This window comes from Chionomys nivalis, chromosome 25 (genome assembly GCF_950005125.1).
Source record: "Chionomys nivalis chromosome 25, mChiNiv1.1, whole genome shotgun sequence".
Lineage (NCBI taxonomy): Eukaryota > Metazoa > Chordata > Mammalia > Rodentia > Cricetidae > Chionomys > Chionomys nivalis.
In genome coordinates, this window is record NC_080110.1 from 29,103,985 (window position 1) to 29,122,945 (window position 18,961).

The 18,961-nt window shown below is 44.9% G+C and overlaps 2 protein-coding genes across 2 annotated transcripts; both read right to left on the reverse strand.

Annotated features, from left to right (window-relative positions):
• Positions 1-237: 237 nt before the first annotated feature.
• On the reverse strand, positions 238-5,048 carry LOC130866520 (retinol dehydrogenase 16-like). Its single transcript, XM_057758031.1, has 4 exons — positions 4,681-5,048; positions 2,252-2,510; positions 901-1,064; positions 238-455 (listed from the first exon to the last, which is right to left on the reverse strand). Exons 1-4 carry the CDS (start codon positions 4,991-4,993, stop codon positions 238-240), a joined length of 954 nt encoding a protein of 317 aa, XP_057614014.1. The 5' UTR covers positions 4,994-5,048.
• Positions 5,049-7,969: 2,921 nt separating this feature from the next.
• On the reverse strand, positions 7,970-13,524 carry LOC130866535 (retinol dehydrogenase 16-like). Its single transcript, XM_057758055.1, has 4 exons — positions 13,218-13,524; positions 10,421-10,679; positions 8,680-8,843; positions 7,970-8,187 (listed from the first exon to the last, which is right to left on the reverse strand). The coding sequence occupies exons 1-4, from the start codon at positions 13,522-13,524 to the stop codon at positions 7,970-7,972; spliced, it is 948 nt and encodes a 315-aa protein (XP_057614038.1).
• Between the last annotated feature and the right edge of the window lie 5,437 nt (positions 13,525-18,961).

Genomic DNA, 18,961 nt, shown 5'->3' on the forward strand with positions numbered 1-18,961 from the left:
ATGATACATGAAAGATCACTTTGTGTTTTTACCAAAATTGGAATCATTGTATAAACATAGCAGTTTCTCCTGTGGCTCTATGTTCTCCATGGTCATACCAAAGGAAGACAAGTCAGGCACCTGTGAATCTCCCTCCCAACAACAAGATTGTCCCGAGCCCAGCATCGGCCTTCTCCTGAGGATCCTCTCCCTCACACTGCACTCTTATACCCCCAACTATGGAAGCAGATGCATGCTTCACAGAGCTTTGTCAGGCTTCGTGGAGGCCCTGTAGAAGAAGGCATCTGCAAGACAGGTGGGCAGGTAGCTCACAGGGATATAGAAGAGCTTGGCATCCCAACCAGCTGAGTATCGAGTCCGGGGGTGACGGGAAGTCAGCGCATGCTCCATGCAGTCCATCACCAAGGAGAGGTCCTTGTTGCACTTTTGGTCCAGTGACTTTAACATTGTCAGATCTACACAGAAGGAGAAAGGATTCAGGAGGTGATTACCTCTACCACTCCTGCTCTAGACAACATGGAGGAAAGCCTCTCTAGAGCCCAAGCCTCCCATATCTGAAGCCATGCCCAAGCCTAGCCTGTCCAAGGTCGTCAGGAGGACACAGCCCAGCTTCAAGGAGCAACCATGCACAGGCTCCACCTGGGTCTTAGTTCATGGAAAGTGCTGTCCAGCCCTGCTCCCATTGCTGACTTCACTCTCAGGTGAAGAGGATGAGAGGTTCAGATGGAACAGAGTCCCAAGCTCTAGGTCAAGGACTCACATCCCGAAAATGTACCCACCCATGCCATGGGTCTAAATGCCCTTCTTTTGAAGACAAAGATCCTGTGGTTACTTCTGGTAAAATGAATAGGAGCCTAGGGATTCAGACTAGTTTGACTTAGGTCCTCATAAATCACATACAGGATACCAGAAACTTCTCTCCATAGATCTCTTTGACTTCTGAGCTGGCCCGGTCCCACAGCATCTTAGCACTACATAAATGCATGTCACTATCGGAAACACCAGTCCGGAAGAAACCAGGCTCTACAATAGCCACCTTCACTCCAAAATAGGAGAGCTCCCTCCTGCAAGATAGAGAGACATTAAGGACTTCAGAGGACTTTCTGTGAGGTCACTCAGAATCAGAGTACAGTCACAAGACAACGTGAGCCTGTGGTGAGGAGAGGTCACAAGCGTTGTGCAACAGATGGGGATGGAACTCCTGGTGAGGGCAATGCCTCTGCCCTAAGTCAAATGTCACCCTAAGTATTTGGAGTATGATGCTCACCTGCCTAAAACCAGGCACTCTGTTCTATGACACTTGTGTCACCTCTCTCCGTGTACGGCTGACGAAATGATCACCATCCTTGCCCAGGTCACCTTCATCTCACCCCTAAGTCTCAGTCTACTCTCATCTGTTCCAGGACGCTCCCAGGACATCTGCCCCTTGCTTCCTGCAGGGGTCTTCAGAAAGCAAACCCCTGCCTGCCACTTCCTCCCATCCACAGCCTCCATGTTCCCTGTAGCCAGGGATGTACCTGCCCTGAATGGCTCCCCTCTTGCAATAACTTTGATGTGCTGTACATAACTGCCTAGCACCCTACGGCTCTCCTCAGGTCTACCTCAGCCCTCCTGGTGACCATCCTCCTCCATATCCTGCCTGTCCTTTCCCCAAGGAGAATCCACCTACAATCAGGTTCCAGGTTTCCATGTTCAACCTTCACTCTGCTGCTGCCCAGTCCTGCTAGGGGACCCTGACAAAGAGATGACAACCATGGCCGACACAGCTGACTGGGCCACGGCCAATCCTAGGGAAGGACCCACATCGTTTGTGTCTCCTCTCTCAGTTGCTGTAGTCTTTAGTTCAGGCTCAAAACATTTCTGCTTGCTGCATTGTCTTGATTATGGACTCCACAGGGGCCTCACACTTGTTTATCGATATAAATGAGATGTTCGGCCCAACTCAAATATGTGTTTTGCATCATAGAGCTCAAAGGTTGCTATTTTTGACCCCAAACACTTACAGGTCAAATTCTATGTCACTAATGACTCCCGGTGCCCTACTTCCTCCATGACAGAAAAGATGAATCAGCTCTCAGTCCTGCCCTCTACTAGAGACATGGAAATGTGCTTCTCAATGTCTGATTCAGCAAGGATGAGGTGAAAGGGCCCCAAATTCCAGGGTGTCCCCCTCCACGATGGCATACTAAAGGCCTTGATTAAATAGATCCCCAATAAGCTTCCCTCAGGGACCATCAAACCTGGCAAATACCTGAGGGAGTCCGAGAAGGCCTCCACACCATACTTGGAGATGCAGTAACCACCACCAAACATTGACACTCGACCCATGATGCTGGAGACGTTGACCACTCGGCCCCTGGCCTTCCTCACTAAGGGCATCATGTTCAGAGTCACGTCGATCATGCCCAACAGGTTCACATCCAGTATCTTTGCAAAATCCTCTTTGTTCATCCACTCATTGAGACCCGAGGGGACGGAGATGCCAGCATTGTTGACCAGGCCCCAGAGTCCTGGAGACAATGGGAAGGAGAGAGAGTCACACAGTCAGGTGTAGTTATGGATGAAATGCACACTCCACAAGATAAGACAGCTTAGACGTGTGTGCACTGGAGACTAGGACACAGTGAAGAGCAGCATGGAGTCATCAGGGCTGGGGAACCGTCCCTGAGGCTGTAGGCTCACAGCATGGATACCATCCTCTAAGTCTCCATGACCCAGGTCTCTGCCTGGGAAGCAAGAAGCAGTCATTTCTCACTTGCTGATTTTAAGAATGGGTGTTGAGGATGGGATGTGCCCGCTGATCTAGAGAACAGGCAATTGTGATTATGTTTTCCAGATTATCCCCATCCTTGTAGATACTTCATTCTTTCATTTGTGGTAATGGATGGAATTGGAATTGTCCCTTCTTATAGATTTGGTAGCTTGGTCATTGGGGAAAGCAATTTTGAGAGGGATTAGGAAATGTGACCTTGCTGGAGGAAGTGTGTCACTGGGGTTGGGATAAGTGGTTTGAAAAGAACAAGCCAGGCCCAGGGTCTCAATCTTCCTGCTGCCTGGATGGATGCATGTAGAACTGATCTGGATGTAGAACCCTCAGCTCATTCTCCTGCACCGTGCCTGCCTGTGTGACACCAGGCTTCCCAGCATTTTGATGATTAACTAAGCCTCTGAAACTGTAAGCCAGCCCCAATTAAATGTCTTCCTTTATAAGGATTTCCATGATCATGGGCTTCCTCCACAGACAAAGAAAACTAATGTAGGAGTAAGAGGAAGGGCTGACATATATATAGAAACTAACTAATGCGCACTGCGGCCTTATCCTTCAAATGGCAAGTAGAAGCAGTAATGAGGAAGTATTGGGGAGAGTGGAACCCGCGGAGAATACCAGGAGAAAAGAAGGAGGACAAAATTAATGCCTGGATGAAATCAGAACAAAACCCTAAAGACCTGATTGGAGAATGTTTTGGAAAACAGTGCTGTGTTCAAGGCTCTGATGAAGCTGGGCCTTGCAGGATCCAGCATCAATATTGGGCAGCTCTCCTCAGATGCTTGCAAAACCCAAGGACAGGATAAGGGAAGTGACAAAGCTTGCTGATCACCAACCTCATTGAGCCTCCCCTCTCAACCACAGAAAATGGCACCCTTCCTTGTACCTCAGCCAGAGGCTGCCCTTCCTCATCCCCTCTGGTCTTTAGATCCTGGATGCTCAAGTAATCAATCAGTAAGGCTTACAACTAATACCACATCTAATCTATCACTATCTGTTCAGGGTGCATTGGAGACTGCTTGACTGAGAATAAGCACGGCATTTGCTGATTAAAAAAAAATTGCTCAATATGTCATATCCCACTTTGGCATCAAGATTTTATCTTCTTTTGTTTTGAGGAGCCATATGGAAATCTACTCCTGTAGAAGCTTCCTAAAATACATGAATATAGGCTATGAATTTAAGTGGGTGCACCATAGGATGGGGGGATGATACCTGACCTAGACATCTTATGCCACTAAATAAAACCTCCAGTGCCAGGAACGGGTTACATCCGGTTGAGTCATTGGTCAAAAGGTCTCCAGGAAGACCAACTCCTGACCCCCATCACAGGCTGTGTGTGTGTGTGTGTGTGTGTGTGTGTGTGAGAGAGAGAGAGAGAGAGAGAGAGAGAGAGAGAGAGAGAGAGAGAGAGAAAGAGAGCCCTTCCTAGGTTTTCTTTCCTAAGGAATCCTCCAGTGTGAGTGTGCACTTAATCATGGCAATGACTGACTTTGGCTTCCCATAAGGAATCCCAGGTGGAAGGGGAGACCAGGTTCTCGTACTGAGAGAGGAGATGCAACTGTCACAGGACCAGCAAGCTTCACACAGAGCCAGGGACCAGCCCTCCTCTCTCTCACTCTCTCTAATGTGGCACCCAGCAGCCAAGAGTCCAGTCTTCCTCCATACAGTGGCAGAAGAGGACAGATGGGAGTGAGGATGTGAGATCACACAGGGCACCAGCTGACCAAGAGTAGAGAGCTTGAAGGACTTGGTGTAGGAGTAAGAGGAAGGGCTGACATGCTGGGGAGGGCCGGAGTCTGCAGCCACCTCAATTCCACCCCCACACACATTGGGAATCATTGCAGGCAAAGCAGACATTCCCTTCACGCAGCCAACAAACCAGCAGACACAGACAGAGATCTCAATGGTACCTCTGTTCCCAACACGCTCTTTCACCCACTGAGTGGCTGCCACAATACTCTCTGTCTTGGTGACATCAAGGATCACTGTCTTCAGCCTGTCTGATGTCTTGTTCCTCAGCTCCTCGGCTCCCTTCTCCGTCAGACATGCAGCCAGCACCCTCATGCCTCTCCTGTCCAGCTGTCTGGCCAGCAGGTTCCCAAAGCCCGAGTCACAGCCCGTGATGAAGACGTGCTTGTCTTGGAGATTGCTCACCACCTGCCTCTCCCTGATGAAGCGCAGGAGGGTCCACAGGCCCACTAGAGCCGCCAGGTAGAGCCACATGGCTTTCTATGGACAGGGACAGACAGTCTGGGACAGAGTGCACCTGGTCTCTATTCCCAAAAGATGAAGTAGGCACAGAGAACTCAGAGACACAGAGAAACGCAGGCTTTAACAAGGAGTACAGACTTTGTCCTCTGTCCACTGTCTGTCTTCAATATTTATTCTTGCCTCACTTCTCTGCTCTTTCACCTGTTTCCTAATCTGACATTGAGTTTCATCCCCATCTCTATCTGTTGTTTGATTGGTTAATTAATAAAGAAAACTGCTTGGCCTGATAGGGCAGAATTTAGATAGGTGGAGTAGACCAAACAGAATGCTGGAAAGAAGGGAAGTGAGGCAGACGCTATAGCTCTCCTCTCCAAGATGGATGCAGGTTAAAATCTTCCTGCTAAGCCACCACCTCATGGTGCTACACAATTAACAGAAATGGGTTAATCAAGATGTGAGAGTTAGCCAGTAAGAGGCTAGAGGTAATGTGTTAAGCAGTGTTTAAATGAATACAATTTGTGTGTTGTTATTTTGGGTATAAAGCTAGGAATGTGGGAGCCGGGCGGGAACACGCTAAAAGCAGGCCTGTTCACCTCATCACTACACCCATCTACTGCACAACACCTGTCTGAGCTGTGGCCTCTCCTCACCGCAGCCTCACGTTGTCATGTGACTGTACTCTGATTCTGTGTGACCTCACAGAAAGTGACATAACTCAAGCTCTGCCCCCAGGAGACTAGAAGCCAAAGCTTGCCTGTCAGGAGGGGACTACCTGTTGTAGAAAACTGAGTTTGCACAACCATGTCAGGCCACAGCTGAGAGAACAGGGCCCAACGAGTTCCTAGTTCTTATGGGATGCTTGTTGCTGAGGGATCTTATACAGGAACAGAGCAGCAGCTTAACGTTGATATGGCAGCACATGCCCAAATTAATGCAGCTACCAAAAGGCCTGGACTAGACTTCTGTCTCTAAAGAGCAGACTGCAGAACTGTCCAGTATAAGGCAGGGACCAGATGAACTGTTTCAAGACTTTGTCTCCAGACTGATGCAGACATCAAACAGGTTGACTGGAGACACAGAAGCAGGACTTTTGATAGTTAAAGAGCTATCCTTTGAGAATGCTAATGCTATATATACGTAAAACTGCTTTAAGGCCTTTAAGAAAGAAAAGTAACATGACTGATAATATTTGGATTTTTCAGATATTGACCACTTGTATACTCAGGGACTGACCATAGCTGCTGCTTTACAGGGAAAGACAGTTAATGGCGTTCCCTTCCAACAAAGACATCAAGGCCCAGGAACAGCGAGATCTACTGGGTCTCCTGGAACTGCTTTGGGTGTGGTCTTATGGGGCATCACGTCAGGCAATGTCCTGATAGGAGAGTAAGCCTGAGGGCAGGGAAGGAACCAGGCCTGTGCAGGAGATGCAGGAGAGAGAAACATTGGACTAGCAAGCGCAGGCCAAAGAGAAATGACCAAGGGGACCCCCTTTTAGGAAATGGACACAAGGGCAAGCCTCAGGTCCCTAGACAAATTTTGGCGTAACCCAGCTACCTGTTCTCCCACAAAAAAACCCATTCATCTCCCTTTCAGGGCAGACTTGACTCTAGAGGGGTTCCCAGGTATCCAAGGAGATGTCCCCAGCTTGTTCCTTGGACAGCGGAGGAGAGGACACCTGAACTGGCCCTATCCTATAGCCACACTGATGAATTTCTTGCATATCACCATAGAATCTTCATCTGATGATGGATGGAAATAGAGACAGAGACCCACGTTGGAGCACTGGATTGAGCTCCCAAGATCCAAATGAGGAGCAGAGGGAGGGAGAACATGAGCAAGGAAGTCAGGACCGTGAGGGGTGTGCCAACCCACTGAGATGGTGGGGCTGATCTAATGGGAGCTCACCAAGGCCAGCTAGACTGAGACTGATGGAACATGTGATCAAACTAGACTCTCTGAACATGGCTGACAAGGAGGGCTGACTGAGAAGCCAAGGACAATGGCACTGGGTTTTGATTTTACTGCATGTACTGGCTTTATGGGAGCCTAGTCTGTTTGGATGCTCACCTTCCTAGACCTGGATGTAGCAGGAAGGACCTTCGACTTCCCACTGGGCAGGGAACCCTGACTACTCTTTGGACTGGAGAGGGAGAGGGAGGGGAAGTTGGGGGAGACAAAGGGAAATGGGAGGAGGGGAGGAGGTGGAAATATTTAATAAAAAAATTAAAAAAAATAATAAAACTCCTATAGCAGTATTATGGCAAAAAAGGTCCACTTTTATGGCTACACCTTCCTGTTTCACCAGTTAAGGGATTTAACCCTTATGTATAAACAGTAGCATGCTTAGCACAGAAAACCTGGATGGAATGTAAGAGATGTTTTGGCAGAGAACCTGCTGTGATCAACATTCCTTATACTAAGCATCAGATTGATTATTTCCAAATAGAGTGATTCATGGGCAATTGCGTTTGCTCAATTTAAAGGCCAGATTAACAATCTTTTTCCAGCTAATTGGTTGCTACAATTTGCACAACTACATTATGTTATTTTCCCAAAACTTACAGGAAAAGATCCCTTAAAGGATGCTGTGTCAAGTTTTACATATGGTTCTTCTCATGGAAGACTGCATATGTTCAGGAAAATTAATAATCTGGCCTCTATGAGTATTTCCAAACACATGCAATATAGACACACAAGCAGACAAACAAATAATAATTTTTTAAATTAAAATTAGTTAAATGGATAACCGTGATACACAGAAGATCACTTTTTTATTTTTATCAAGATTAAAATCATTGTTTAAACACAGAAGCTTTTCCTGTGGCTCTATGTTCTCCATAGTCATACCAAAGGAATAAAGTCAGGCACCTATGGATCTCCCTTCCAATGACAATTTTGTCCCGAGCCCAGCATCTGCCTTCTCCTGAGGATTCTCTCCCTCACACTGCACTCTTATACCACTAACAACAGAAACAGATGCAGGCTTCATAGAGCTTTTTCAGGCTTCGTGGAGGTCCAGAATAAGATGCGATCTGCAAGAAAGGTGGGCAGGTAGCTCACAGGGATGTAGAAGAGCTTGGCATCCCAACCAGCTGAGTATCGAGTCCGGGGATGACGGGAAGTCAGCACATGCTCCATGCAGTCCGTCACCACGGAGAGGTCCGTGTTGCACAGTGTGTCCAATAACTTTATCGTTGTTTCATCTATGCAAAAGGAGAAAGGATTAGGGGGATGATTACCTCTGACACTCCTGCTCTAGATCAATATTAAGGAAAGCCTCACAAAAACCCAAGCCGCCCATGTCTGAATCCTGCCCAAGCCCAGCCAGTCTGAGGTCATCAGGAGGGCACAGCCCAGCTTCAAGGAGGAACCGCACACATGCTCCACCTGGGTCTCTGTTCAGAGAACTCTCTTGTCTCTGCAAGAGTGGAAACAAGTCCAAGCTCATCGAAAGTCACTGTTTCGTGACTCCGACTTCACATTCATATCATAATAATAAGGGATTTAAATGAAACAACACCTTACGTTCTAGAAGCCATGATCTCTTTATGTGAAGAGAAGCCCACCCTGTACCAAGGAAACAGAGGCTAATCATGCTCATTTTAAGAAGAAACACCTTAGGGTGAGCGCTGTCAACACCACCAGGAGACTCAGAATTCTAGACTTGTTTTATTTGGACCCCAAAACCTACTCACAGGATAACAAAAACTTCTCGTCATAGATCTCTTTGACTTCTGAGCTGGCCTGGTCCCACAGCATCTTGTTATATGAGAAATGCCTGTCACTACTGGAAATAGCAGTCTGGAAGAAACCAGGTTCTATGATAGCCACCTTCACTCCAAAATAGGAGAGTTCCCTCCTGCAAGATAGAGAGACATCAAGGACTTCAGAGGAGTTTCCGTGAGGTCACTCAGAATCAGAGTACAGTCACATGACAACGTGAGTCTGTGTTGAGGAGAAGCCACAAGCTTCAGATAGGTGTTGTGCAGCAAATGGGGATGAAATTCATGGTGAAGGCAATGCCTCTGCACTTTAAATATCACCTTAAGTATTTGGTGCATGTAGTTCTCTGGACTAGAACTAGACTCCAGGTAAGACCTGTCTATACAATTCAGGTGCAAAGGGTTACCCTTGCGCAAGTCACTTCCTCCTCACTCTTAGGTTTGAACCTTCCCTAAATCCATCTCAGTCCAGCTGGCCCATGGCTCCTGCAGGCATCTTCCTGGAAACACTCTCTGGCTGCTTTCTTAGTTACTCTCACATTTACTATCCCCCCCCCCCAATTCTCTACAATGACAGGCTGCATGGCACACAGGGCTCCTCTGATTCACTCTCTTCCCATTTGCCTCATGAAGATCATGAAGTATATCCTTGTCTGTGGTTCTCATGCTCCCTACATGCCTGCATGTGCTCACCGACTCAGCCTCCTGCCTGTATCATATGACGTATCCTTTGGTTGAGTAGCAGCCAGCAGCACATTCAATGGCCACACAGAGCCTAAGACTGAGCATTTGCCACAAAGGCCTCCTCACCAGGCTGCTAGGTTCCCTCTTGGCTCTTTGCTCTAGGACCCTAAGTCTGATAACTGCTCTGCTCACTGCAAGGATGGCCACAGTCTCTCTCTCCTCTTTCAATTTCTCAGTTGTCAGAGTTTTTAAGGTCTAGGGGAAAGACTTCTTGTGATTCCTTAATGAGTTGACCACAGACTATAACAAGAGTGTAGAAACTACGATATGAGCTGAATGAGATGCTCAGCCCACCTCAAGGACATCCTCAAGTTGAACATCATTAATGGTCAAGAGTCTGGACTCTTCCCCAAATATCATATGTCTGACTATGCCTCAAAAAATATTCCCTTTGTGCGCCTTCTGCTACAGCAGGATTATACATATTTATATGCATTGGGGTTTTCCTGAATGTGTGTCTTTGTGAGGGGGTCAGATCTTGGAGTCAGTTGTGAGTTGTCATGTGGGTCCTGGGAATTGAACCTGTATCCTCTAGAAGAGCAGCCAGTGCTCATTTTGCTGAGCCATGTCTCCAGCTCCAAGCAGGATACAATTAACTGAACTTGGCAGAACGCTGGTATAAAATTTTCATCTTGACAGATTCCTTTAATTCCAGTCCTCAGGAGATAGATCTGTATAGGTTTGAGGCCAGCCTGATCTACCTAGTGAATTTCAGGCCAGTCAAGTTTACATAGATCATGTCAAAAATAGATTAAATATAAATAAATAAATAAATAACTCCTGTCTCAGCCCTGCCTTTACTGGAGACATGGAAATGTATTCGTGGAGAAGGATCACATACTTCCAACAAGGAGACTGTTATCAACGCCAAAACCAGAGCATTTCTTCTTCGTGATGGCCTCCTAATAGTCTTGATTAAATAAAACCTTATTCCAATGATTCTCTCAGATACCCACATCCCTGTCATTACCTGAGGGAATCCGAGAAGGCTTCTACACCATACTTGGAGATGCAGTAACCACCACCAAACAAACACAAACGACCCAAGATGCTGGAAACGTTGACCACTTGGCCCTTTGCCTTCCTCACTAAGGGCAGCATGCTCAGAGTCACGTCGATCATGCCCAATAGGTTCACATCCAGTATCTTTGCAAAATGCTCTTTCTTCAGGAACTCATTGAGACCCGAGGGGAGGGAGATGCCAGCATTGTTGACCAGGCCCCAGAGTCCTGGGGACATTGGGAAGAGAGAGAGTCATACAGTCAGGTGTAGTTATGGATGAAATGCACACTCCACAAGATAAGACAGCTTAGACATGTGTGCACTGGAGACTAGGACACAGTGAAGAGCAGCATGGAGTTGACAGAGGTTTCTGTCCCACCAGGCCCCACAGACATTTAGTCACAAAGAAAACACACAAAGGCCCACATTAATTATAATTCGGTTAGCCTATTAATGCAGGCTTCTTATTAACTCATATAACTTACATTAGCCCATAATTCTTGTATGTGTTAGCCACACAGCTTAGCACCTTTTATCAGCGAGATATTCTCATCTTGCTTCCTCTACATCTGGGTGATGGCTTCAGTGTGACCTTTCCTCTTCCCATAATTCTCCTCTTCTCATCTCGCCACCTCCACATCCTGCCTGGTCACCCCGCCTATACTTCCTGCCTGACTACACTGGCCAGTCAGCATTTTATTAAAATAAGATACGTGACAGGATACAAGAACATTGTCCCACAGCACTTCCTCCCCCTTATATTAAACAAGACCTCTGAATCTAATATCGTTTGTTTAGCTTTTTGTCCAGACCATTATCCATAACATCTTGTAACCAACACTCTATAAACAAGATAAAATTCATAATCCATTTTTTGGGGAATGTGTGCATAGTTTTTCAAGCTACTTCCTGTTGATGGGAGCGCTGATAAACTTAGGGGGTCCTAAAGAAAACTTAGAATTATAATTAAGTCCTGGCTGGAATATTCTGTGGGGCTTGATCATCTCAGCGAGCAGTCTTGAGGCTGTTCTGGATGTAGAATTCAGACATCTGGGCCATCTGCTCCTATCAGAGCTTACTCAGGGGGTCTTCCTTGATCAAACCTCATTTTTCTTAATCAAGAATAAATCCACAGCTTCCCTTTTCCTGTGGAAACAAAAAATAAATCTCTGCTCCAAAGTAACCTATCCTTTGAATTAAATTGTAAAGTCATATTTTCAAAATATGTATGTTGGATTAATCCAGCAACATTTAATATCAAATGTCTTTTAGCAGCTGTTGCCCCTTCCTCAGCATTCAAACAATTCAAAGAGAGTATAATAACACAGTATCCAGATTCTCTGTGTGTTTTCCTTCTTCTCGTGGCTTTATATTCAATTCTGTTCATTTTATTTTTGCTTTAACTTTTTGGCTTTTTGAGACTAGCTTTCTCAACCTGCAGACTACTTGTTTTAAGGCTAATGTGGTGCTTATTGGTTTTGAGAATTGTTCCCAAAAGTCACGTGCCACCTCACTCCTATCCCATATCTTATCCTCCTGGAAACGCAAACTGTTTAACTGAGATATTTTATTGCTAGGATCCCACTACAAGCTCAGAAAAATGACTACCAGGCCAGTGCTCATTATCATAACTGTAGGGAACAAGATGTGGGTGGTGGCACAGACCTGCAATCCTGGTACAGGAGGGTCTGAAGCAGAAATGTTGTGAGTTCAAGGCCAATCAGTATCCATTTCCTATCCTAAAAACTCAAGGTAAAACAAACACAAATGTACAAACAATCCCAGCATCTAACCCCAAGATATGGTTACATTAGTTGGGTTTATTGATGGGGGATTTTTTTCAATTCATTAAGTATTACCATGCAAGTCAGGCTATGGGTGCACACGCCTTTAATCCCAGCAATTTGGAGACACAAGAGGACTGGTCTCTGATTTGGAGGCCAGCTTGGTCTACAGAGTTCTAGAACAATCAAGAAACAGAGAAACGATGTTTCAAAAGTAAAATCATCAAAGAAATGTCGAGTTAAAAATTGCTCACCTTTCTTAAATGAAAATAATGCATTTACTTTAATGCACACAGGTGAAAACATTACTAGTTTTTATGCACTGGGTGCTAAATTATAGGTTAAATTTTGTTGTTTAGCATGTTCTAGTAATTTGATAAATCACCATGTTTTCCACTTATTCTTAAACTTCTTTTAACCAAGGGTCTTTGGGGGCCATCACAATTAACACCGTCACCTGGAAGAAAGAAGAATAGCTTCTATCTTACTTATCCATGTCAGTCCTTTATCTTGTCATGGCTACTCTACACAGGAGCAGTCTTGTCTCCCTCCACAGAGGATGGCAGGTGACACGTAAGAGCAAGTACAGTGCTGAGCCAGAACATCTTCCCAAGTGTGGCCACAGATACCCTGCACACATAGCCCAGGGACAAGTCCCATCCTCTGCTCCAGAAAGGGACCCTGCTCTAAGCATCCAGCAGTCTAGATTGTCTACATAGAGAAGGGGACAGAACACAGACAGGAAGGTGAGAAGGCGAATCCTCCAAAGGGCACCTTCTTACCAAGACCAGAGAGACTGAGAAATAGCAGGTAGGGGCTGGAGAGAAAGAGAAAGTGCTCAGGTGGTGTTCAGGGGAGAGGAGGAGGCTCTGGTACTTCAAGTGCCCCAACCCACATAAAGCTTCTTCCAAGGAGTGTAACCGGGAGGCCCCTTCACACATGAGTCAAACCAGCAGACACAGACAGGGATCTCAATGGTACCTCTGTTCCCAACACGCTCCTTCACCCATTGAGTGGCTGCCACAATACTCTTGGTGACATCAAGGATCACTGCCTCCAGCCTGTCTGATGTCTTCTTTCTCAACTCCTCGGCTCCCTTCTCCGTCAGACATGCAGCCAGCACCTTCATGCCTCTCCTGTCCAGCTGTCTGGCCAACAGGTTCCCAAAGCCCGAGTCACAGCCCGTGATGAAGACATGCTTGTCTTGGAGATTGCTCACCACCTGCCTCTCACGGTACCATCGGAGAAGGTAATAAAGGCCCACAGGGGTCACCAGGTAGAGCCACATGTCTTTCAAAGGACAGGCACCGACAGTCTGGGGCAGAGTGATCCTGGCCTCTATTCACAGAGGATAAAATATGCAAACAGGACTCAGGAGATACAGAGTAATGCAGGCTTCTAGCAGAAAGTCCACACTTGGTTCTCTATCCACTACCTATCTGGGTATTTATTCATGCCCCACTTCTCTGCTTTCTCACCTGTTTGGTCTCATAATATATAATGGCCTTTGGTATTCCTTTACTTATTGCCAATGGGAAAAAAAAATCACTGTCCAGTAACACAGCTCCATTCTCTTATGATCTTTACTCCTTTTACTCATATGGGAATACATGCACGTTTCCTTACACATGTCCACTACAGTCAATCCCTGCCTCACCTGTGTCTCAGCATCTTGCACTCCACCTCCACAAATGCAGGATTTGTGAACATACTTAGGTGCTGGGACTCAGGACACATTTACAAGGAAATCCTGCCCTGAGTTCAGGTCTCCTGCTCGGGATCCTCAGCCAGAATCTCTTCAGAAAACAAAGCCGTTTTTCTGGTTTCTAGAGATTTAGGAGAGGCTAAAGTGAGGCCAGGGAAAGCTGGAGACTTCCTGGTACAGCAGCTGCCTGGGAACAAGGAGGGATCAAATAAATAGGAAGGTTTACCCACGGAGTTACAGGCTACACCTGCACCAACAGGAAGGAAGAGATGAGCAGACGGCAATGTAAGAACAAATTCAACAACATAAAGAGCAATATGGCAGCACCAGAAACTAGTGTTTCTACACCAGCAAGACGTGAACATCCCAACACAGATGAAGCAGGAGAAAGCAACCTCAAAAATAATTTTATGAGGATGATAGAAGCCCTTGAAGAAGAAATGAAAAATTCCATTAAAGAAACAGGGGGAAAATCAAAATTGCCCACATTGTGTTGGAGGACTTGCAGATGGAATCGGGTCCTTGAGAGCAAAAGGACCAATTTGAGTCCTTACAGGTCAGGCCAGAGTGGTGGAAGAAACAGATACTGGAAACATGGCTTGATCTCTGGTGGAAGGTGCCTGGTTTAGTTTGAGCTGGAATCACAGAGTTAGTTGAGCACATCTCTAGAGCCAGGAACCAGAGGCACAGCTCCACACAAACTCTAGAGGTTCTGAGTAAGGCTTGCTGGGAAATTAAGCAAGAAGTCCTGGCTCAGGTCGGTCAGTAACAGTCATGGAGGTTACAACTCAAGATGGCTGAGCTCTTGTCTGACTGAATCTATGGAACCCGGAGAAGAGCATCTTTTTTTATTTAAAAATTTTTCTTTTATTTTACATACCAACCCTAGTTTCCCCTCCCTCCTCTCCTTCCGCCCCTCCACTTCCTCCCTTTTCACACCATCTACCCACTCCTCAGAAGGGGTGAGGCCTTCCTTGGGGAGTCAAGAAAGTCTGGCATACCACCCACTGAGACGGTGGGGCTGAATAATGGGAGCTCACCAAAGCAAGCTGGACTGGGACTGATGGAGCATGTGATCAAACTGGACTCTCTGAACGTGGCTGACAAGGAGGGCTGACTGAGAAGCCAAGGACAATGGCACTGGGTTTTGATCCTACTGCATGTACTGGCTTTGTGGGAGACTAGTCTGTTTAGATGCCCACCTTCCTAGACCTGAATGGAGGGGGGAGGACCTTGGACTTCCCACAGGACAGGGAACCCTGACTGCTCTTAGAACTGGAGAGGGAGGAGGAGGGGTATAGGAGGAGGGGGAGGGAAATGGGAGGGGAGGAGGAGGTGGAAATTTTTAAGTAAAAAAAAAAAAAAAAAGAAATAATCCAAAAGAAAAGAAAAGAAAGTCTGGCATACTAAGTTGAGGTAGGACCAAGCCCCTCGCCCCTCTATCAAGGCTGAGCAAGGTATCCCACCATAGGGAATAGGGTCCAAAAAGCCAGTTCATGCACTTGGAATAGGTCCTGGTCCCACCGCCAAGGGACCCCACAACAGATCAAGCACATAGCTGTCGGGCACATTCATAGGCCTAGTTTGGTTCCATACAGGTTTCCCAGCTGTCAATCCAGAGACTTAGGGCTCCCATTAGGGCCCTCCATGTGTGTCACTCTTGGGGTCCTCTTTTTTACCTAACTCCCCGGGCTTGTGGATTGTACCCGGTTCTCCTTTGCTTTAAGTCTAAGATCCACTTAGGAGTTTGTATACACCGTGTTGGTCTTTCTGGGTCTGGGTTACTTCACTTAGCATGGTCTTTTAGCTTCCAACCATTTGTCTGCAAATTTTAAATGTTATTATTTTTTAGCACTGAGCAGTACCCTATTGTGCAAATGTACCACCTTTTCTTTATCCATTCTTCGGTTGAGGGACATCTAGGTTGTTTCCAGGTTCTGACTATTGTAAATAATGCTACTATTAACTTAACTGAGCAAATGTCCTTGTGATACGATTGTGCATCCTTTGGGTATGTGCCCAAGAGTGATAATGCTTAGTCTTGAGGTAGACTGATTCCAGATTTTCTGAGAAATTGCCATACTGATTTCCAAAGTGACTGTACAAGTTTTCACTCCCATCAGCAATGGAGGAGTGTTCCCCTTACTCCACGTCCTCTCTAACATAAGCTGTCATCAGAGTTTTTTATCTTAGCCATTCTGATAGGTGTAAGAGGTATCTCAGAGTTGTTTTATTTTACATTTCCCCGATAGCTAAGGATGTTGAACAATTCTTTAAATGTCTTTCAGACATTTGAGTTTCTTCTGTTTAGAACTCTCTGTTTAGAACTCTACCCCACTTTTTAATTGGGTTATCTTGTATTTAGGTGCTTAGTTTCCTGAGTTTTTTATATATTTTGGAGACAGCCCTCTGGGGTTGGTAAATTTCTTTTTTCATTCTGTAGATTGTCCTTTTGTCAGTTTCAGGAGGTACCATTTATTGTTGCTTTCAGTGTCTGTGCTGCTGGGGTTATATTTAGGAAGTGGTCTCTTGTGCCCATGCGTTCAAGGCTACTTCCCACTTTCTCTTCTATCAGGTTCAATGTAACTGAATTTATGTTGAGATCGTTGACACATTTGGACTTGAGTTTTATGCATGGGAATAGATATGGATCTATTTTTATTATTCTAAATGTCAACATCCAGTTATGCCAGCACCATTTGTTGAAGATGCTTTCTTTTTTCCATTGTACAATTTTGGCTTCTTTGTCAAAAACCAGGTGTTTATAGGTGTATGGATTAATATCAGGGGATTCCATTGATCCATTGTCTTTTTTATGCTACTATGAAGCTGTTTTATTACTGTAGCTCTATGGTAGAGCTTTAAGTCAAGGATGGTGATGCGTCTGGAAGCTCCTTTATTGTACAGGATTGTTTGGCTATCCTGGACTTTTTATTTTTCCATATGAAGCCGAATATTTTTCTTTCGGGGTTTGTGAAGAATTGTGTTGGAATTTTGATGGGATTGCATTGAATCTGTAGATTGCTTTTGTTAAGATGGTCATTTTTATTACGTTGATTCCACCTACCCAAGAGCATGCGAGATCTTTCCATCCTCTGATATCTCCTTCAATTTCTTTCTTCAAAGACTTAAAGTTCTTGTCATACAGGCCTTTTACTTGTTTGATTAGAGTTACCCCAAGGTATTTTATGTTATTTGTGGCTTTTAGGAAGGGTGATGTTTCTCTGATTTCTTTTCTTTTCTTTTTTTTTTTTTCTTTTTTTCTTTTTTGGTTTTTCGAGACAGGGTTTCTCTGTAGCTTTGGAGCCTGTGCTGGAACTAGCTCTTGTAGACCAGGCTCTTCTTGAATTCACAGAGATCCACCTGCCTCTGCCTCCCAAGTGCTGGGATTAAAGGCTTGTGCCACTGCCGGCCTGCTTTTTTAAAAAATATTTCTTATTTTTATTTTATGTGCATTGGTGATTTTGCCACGTGAATGACCGTGTGAGGGTTTCAGATCCCCTGGAACTGGAGTTACTGACAGTTGTGAGCTGCCATATAGGTGCTGGGAACTGAACTCGTGTCCTCTGGTAGAATAGTCAGTGCTCTTAACCTCTGAGCCATCTCTCCCGCTCATTTCTCTGATTTCATTCTCAGCCCACTTGTCATTTATATATAGGAGGGTTACTGCTGTATTTCTTTATTGGTTTGTTTTTTATTTAATCTTGTATCCTGCCATTTTACTGAAGGTGTTATCAGCTTTAGGAACTCCCTGGAAGGATTCTTGGGGTCTCTTATGTAAAGTATCACATCATCAGCAAATAGTGAAAGTTTAACTCATTTTCTTCTAATTTGTCTCCCCTTGATCTCCTTTTGCTGACTTACTGCTCTAACTAGAACTTTGAGTACAATACTGATATGGAGATATGGAGAGAGTGGACAACCTTGTCTTCTGGCTGATTTTAGTGGGATCACTTTGAGTTTCTCTCTATTTAATTTGATGTTGGCTGTTGGCTTGCTGTATATTACCTTTATCATGTTTAGGTATCCCTGATCTCTCCAAGACCTTTATCATGAAGGTGCTGGATTTTTTCAAATGCTTTTTCAGCATCTGATGAGATGATAATGCATTTTTTTCCTTCAGTTAATTATATGGTGGATTATATTGACAGATTTTTGTATGTTGAACATCCCTGCATCTCTGGGATGCAGGCTAGGATTTATTTTGTTGTTGTTGTTGTTGTGTTCTTGGATTCTGCTTACCAGTTTTTATTGAATGCTTTGTTCAATAAAATACTCATGAAGGAATTTGGTCTGTAATTCTCTTTTTCAGATGTGTCTTTGTATGATTTGGTATCAGGGTGACTGTAGTCTTGTATAAAGAGTTTGACAATGTTTCTTCTGTTTTTAGTGAGTGGAACAGTTTGAGGAGTATTGATATTAACTCTTCTTTGAAATTCTGGTCAAATTCTGCACTGAAACCATCTGGCCTTGGGCTTTACTTTTGGTTGGGAGACTTTTGATGACTGTTTCTATTTCCTAAAGGGTTATAGGTGTATTTAAATTGTCTACCGGATCTTGATTTAGTTTTGGTATGTGGTCCCTATGAAGAAAGTTGTCCTTTTCTTTTACATTTTCCAATTTTGTGGAGAACAAGTTTTCAAGGTATGAACTGGTGATTCTCTGGATTTCCTCCATGTCTGCTGTTAAATCCTCCTTTTCATTTCTGAATTTGTTAATTTGGATATTCTCTCTCTGGTTTTTGGATAGTTTGGATAAGGGTTTGTCTGTCTTGTTGATTTTCTTGAAGAACCAAACTTTTTGTTTCATTAATTCTTTGTATTGTTCTCTTTGTTTCTATTATATTGATTTTAGCTTCAATTTGATTATTTCCTGTTGACTACTCCTCCTGGTTGAGTCTGCTTCTTTTTGTTCTAGATCTTTCAAGGGTACTGTTAAGTCGCTAGTGTGAGATTTCTCCACGTTCTTTATGTAGGCACTTAGAGCTATGAACTTGCCTCTTAGCACTGCTTTCATAGTG

Excerpts from the sequence above, each read along its gene's own strand:
- LOC130866520 (XM_057758031.1), bottom strand. The coding sequence starts at position 4,993 with ATGTGGCTCTACCTGGCGGCTCTAGTGGGCCTGTGGACCCTCCTGCGC. Across the intron at positions 1,065-2,251 it reads GCCTTCTCGGACTCCCTCAG|GAGGGAGCTCTCCTATTTTG; the intron begins GTATTTGCCAGG and ends TCTATCTTGCAG. Across the intron at positions 456-900 it reads AGAGAAGTTTCTGGTATCCT|ATCTGACAATGTTAAAGTCA; the intron begins GTATGTGATTTA and ends CCTTCTGTGTAG.
- LOC130866535 (XM_057758055.1), bottom strand. The coding sequence starts at position 13,524 with ATGTGGCTCTACCTGGTGACCCCTGTGGGCCTTTATTACCTTCTCCGA. Across the intron at positions 10,680-13,217 it reads GGAGCGTGTTGGGAACAGAG|GACTCTGGGGCCTGGTCAAC; the intron begins GTACCATTGAGA and ends CAATGTCCCCAG. Across the intron at positions 8,844-10,420 it reads GCCTTCTCGGATTCCCTCAG|GAGGGAACTCTCCTATTTTG; the intron begins GTAATGACAGGG and ends TCTATCTTGCAG.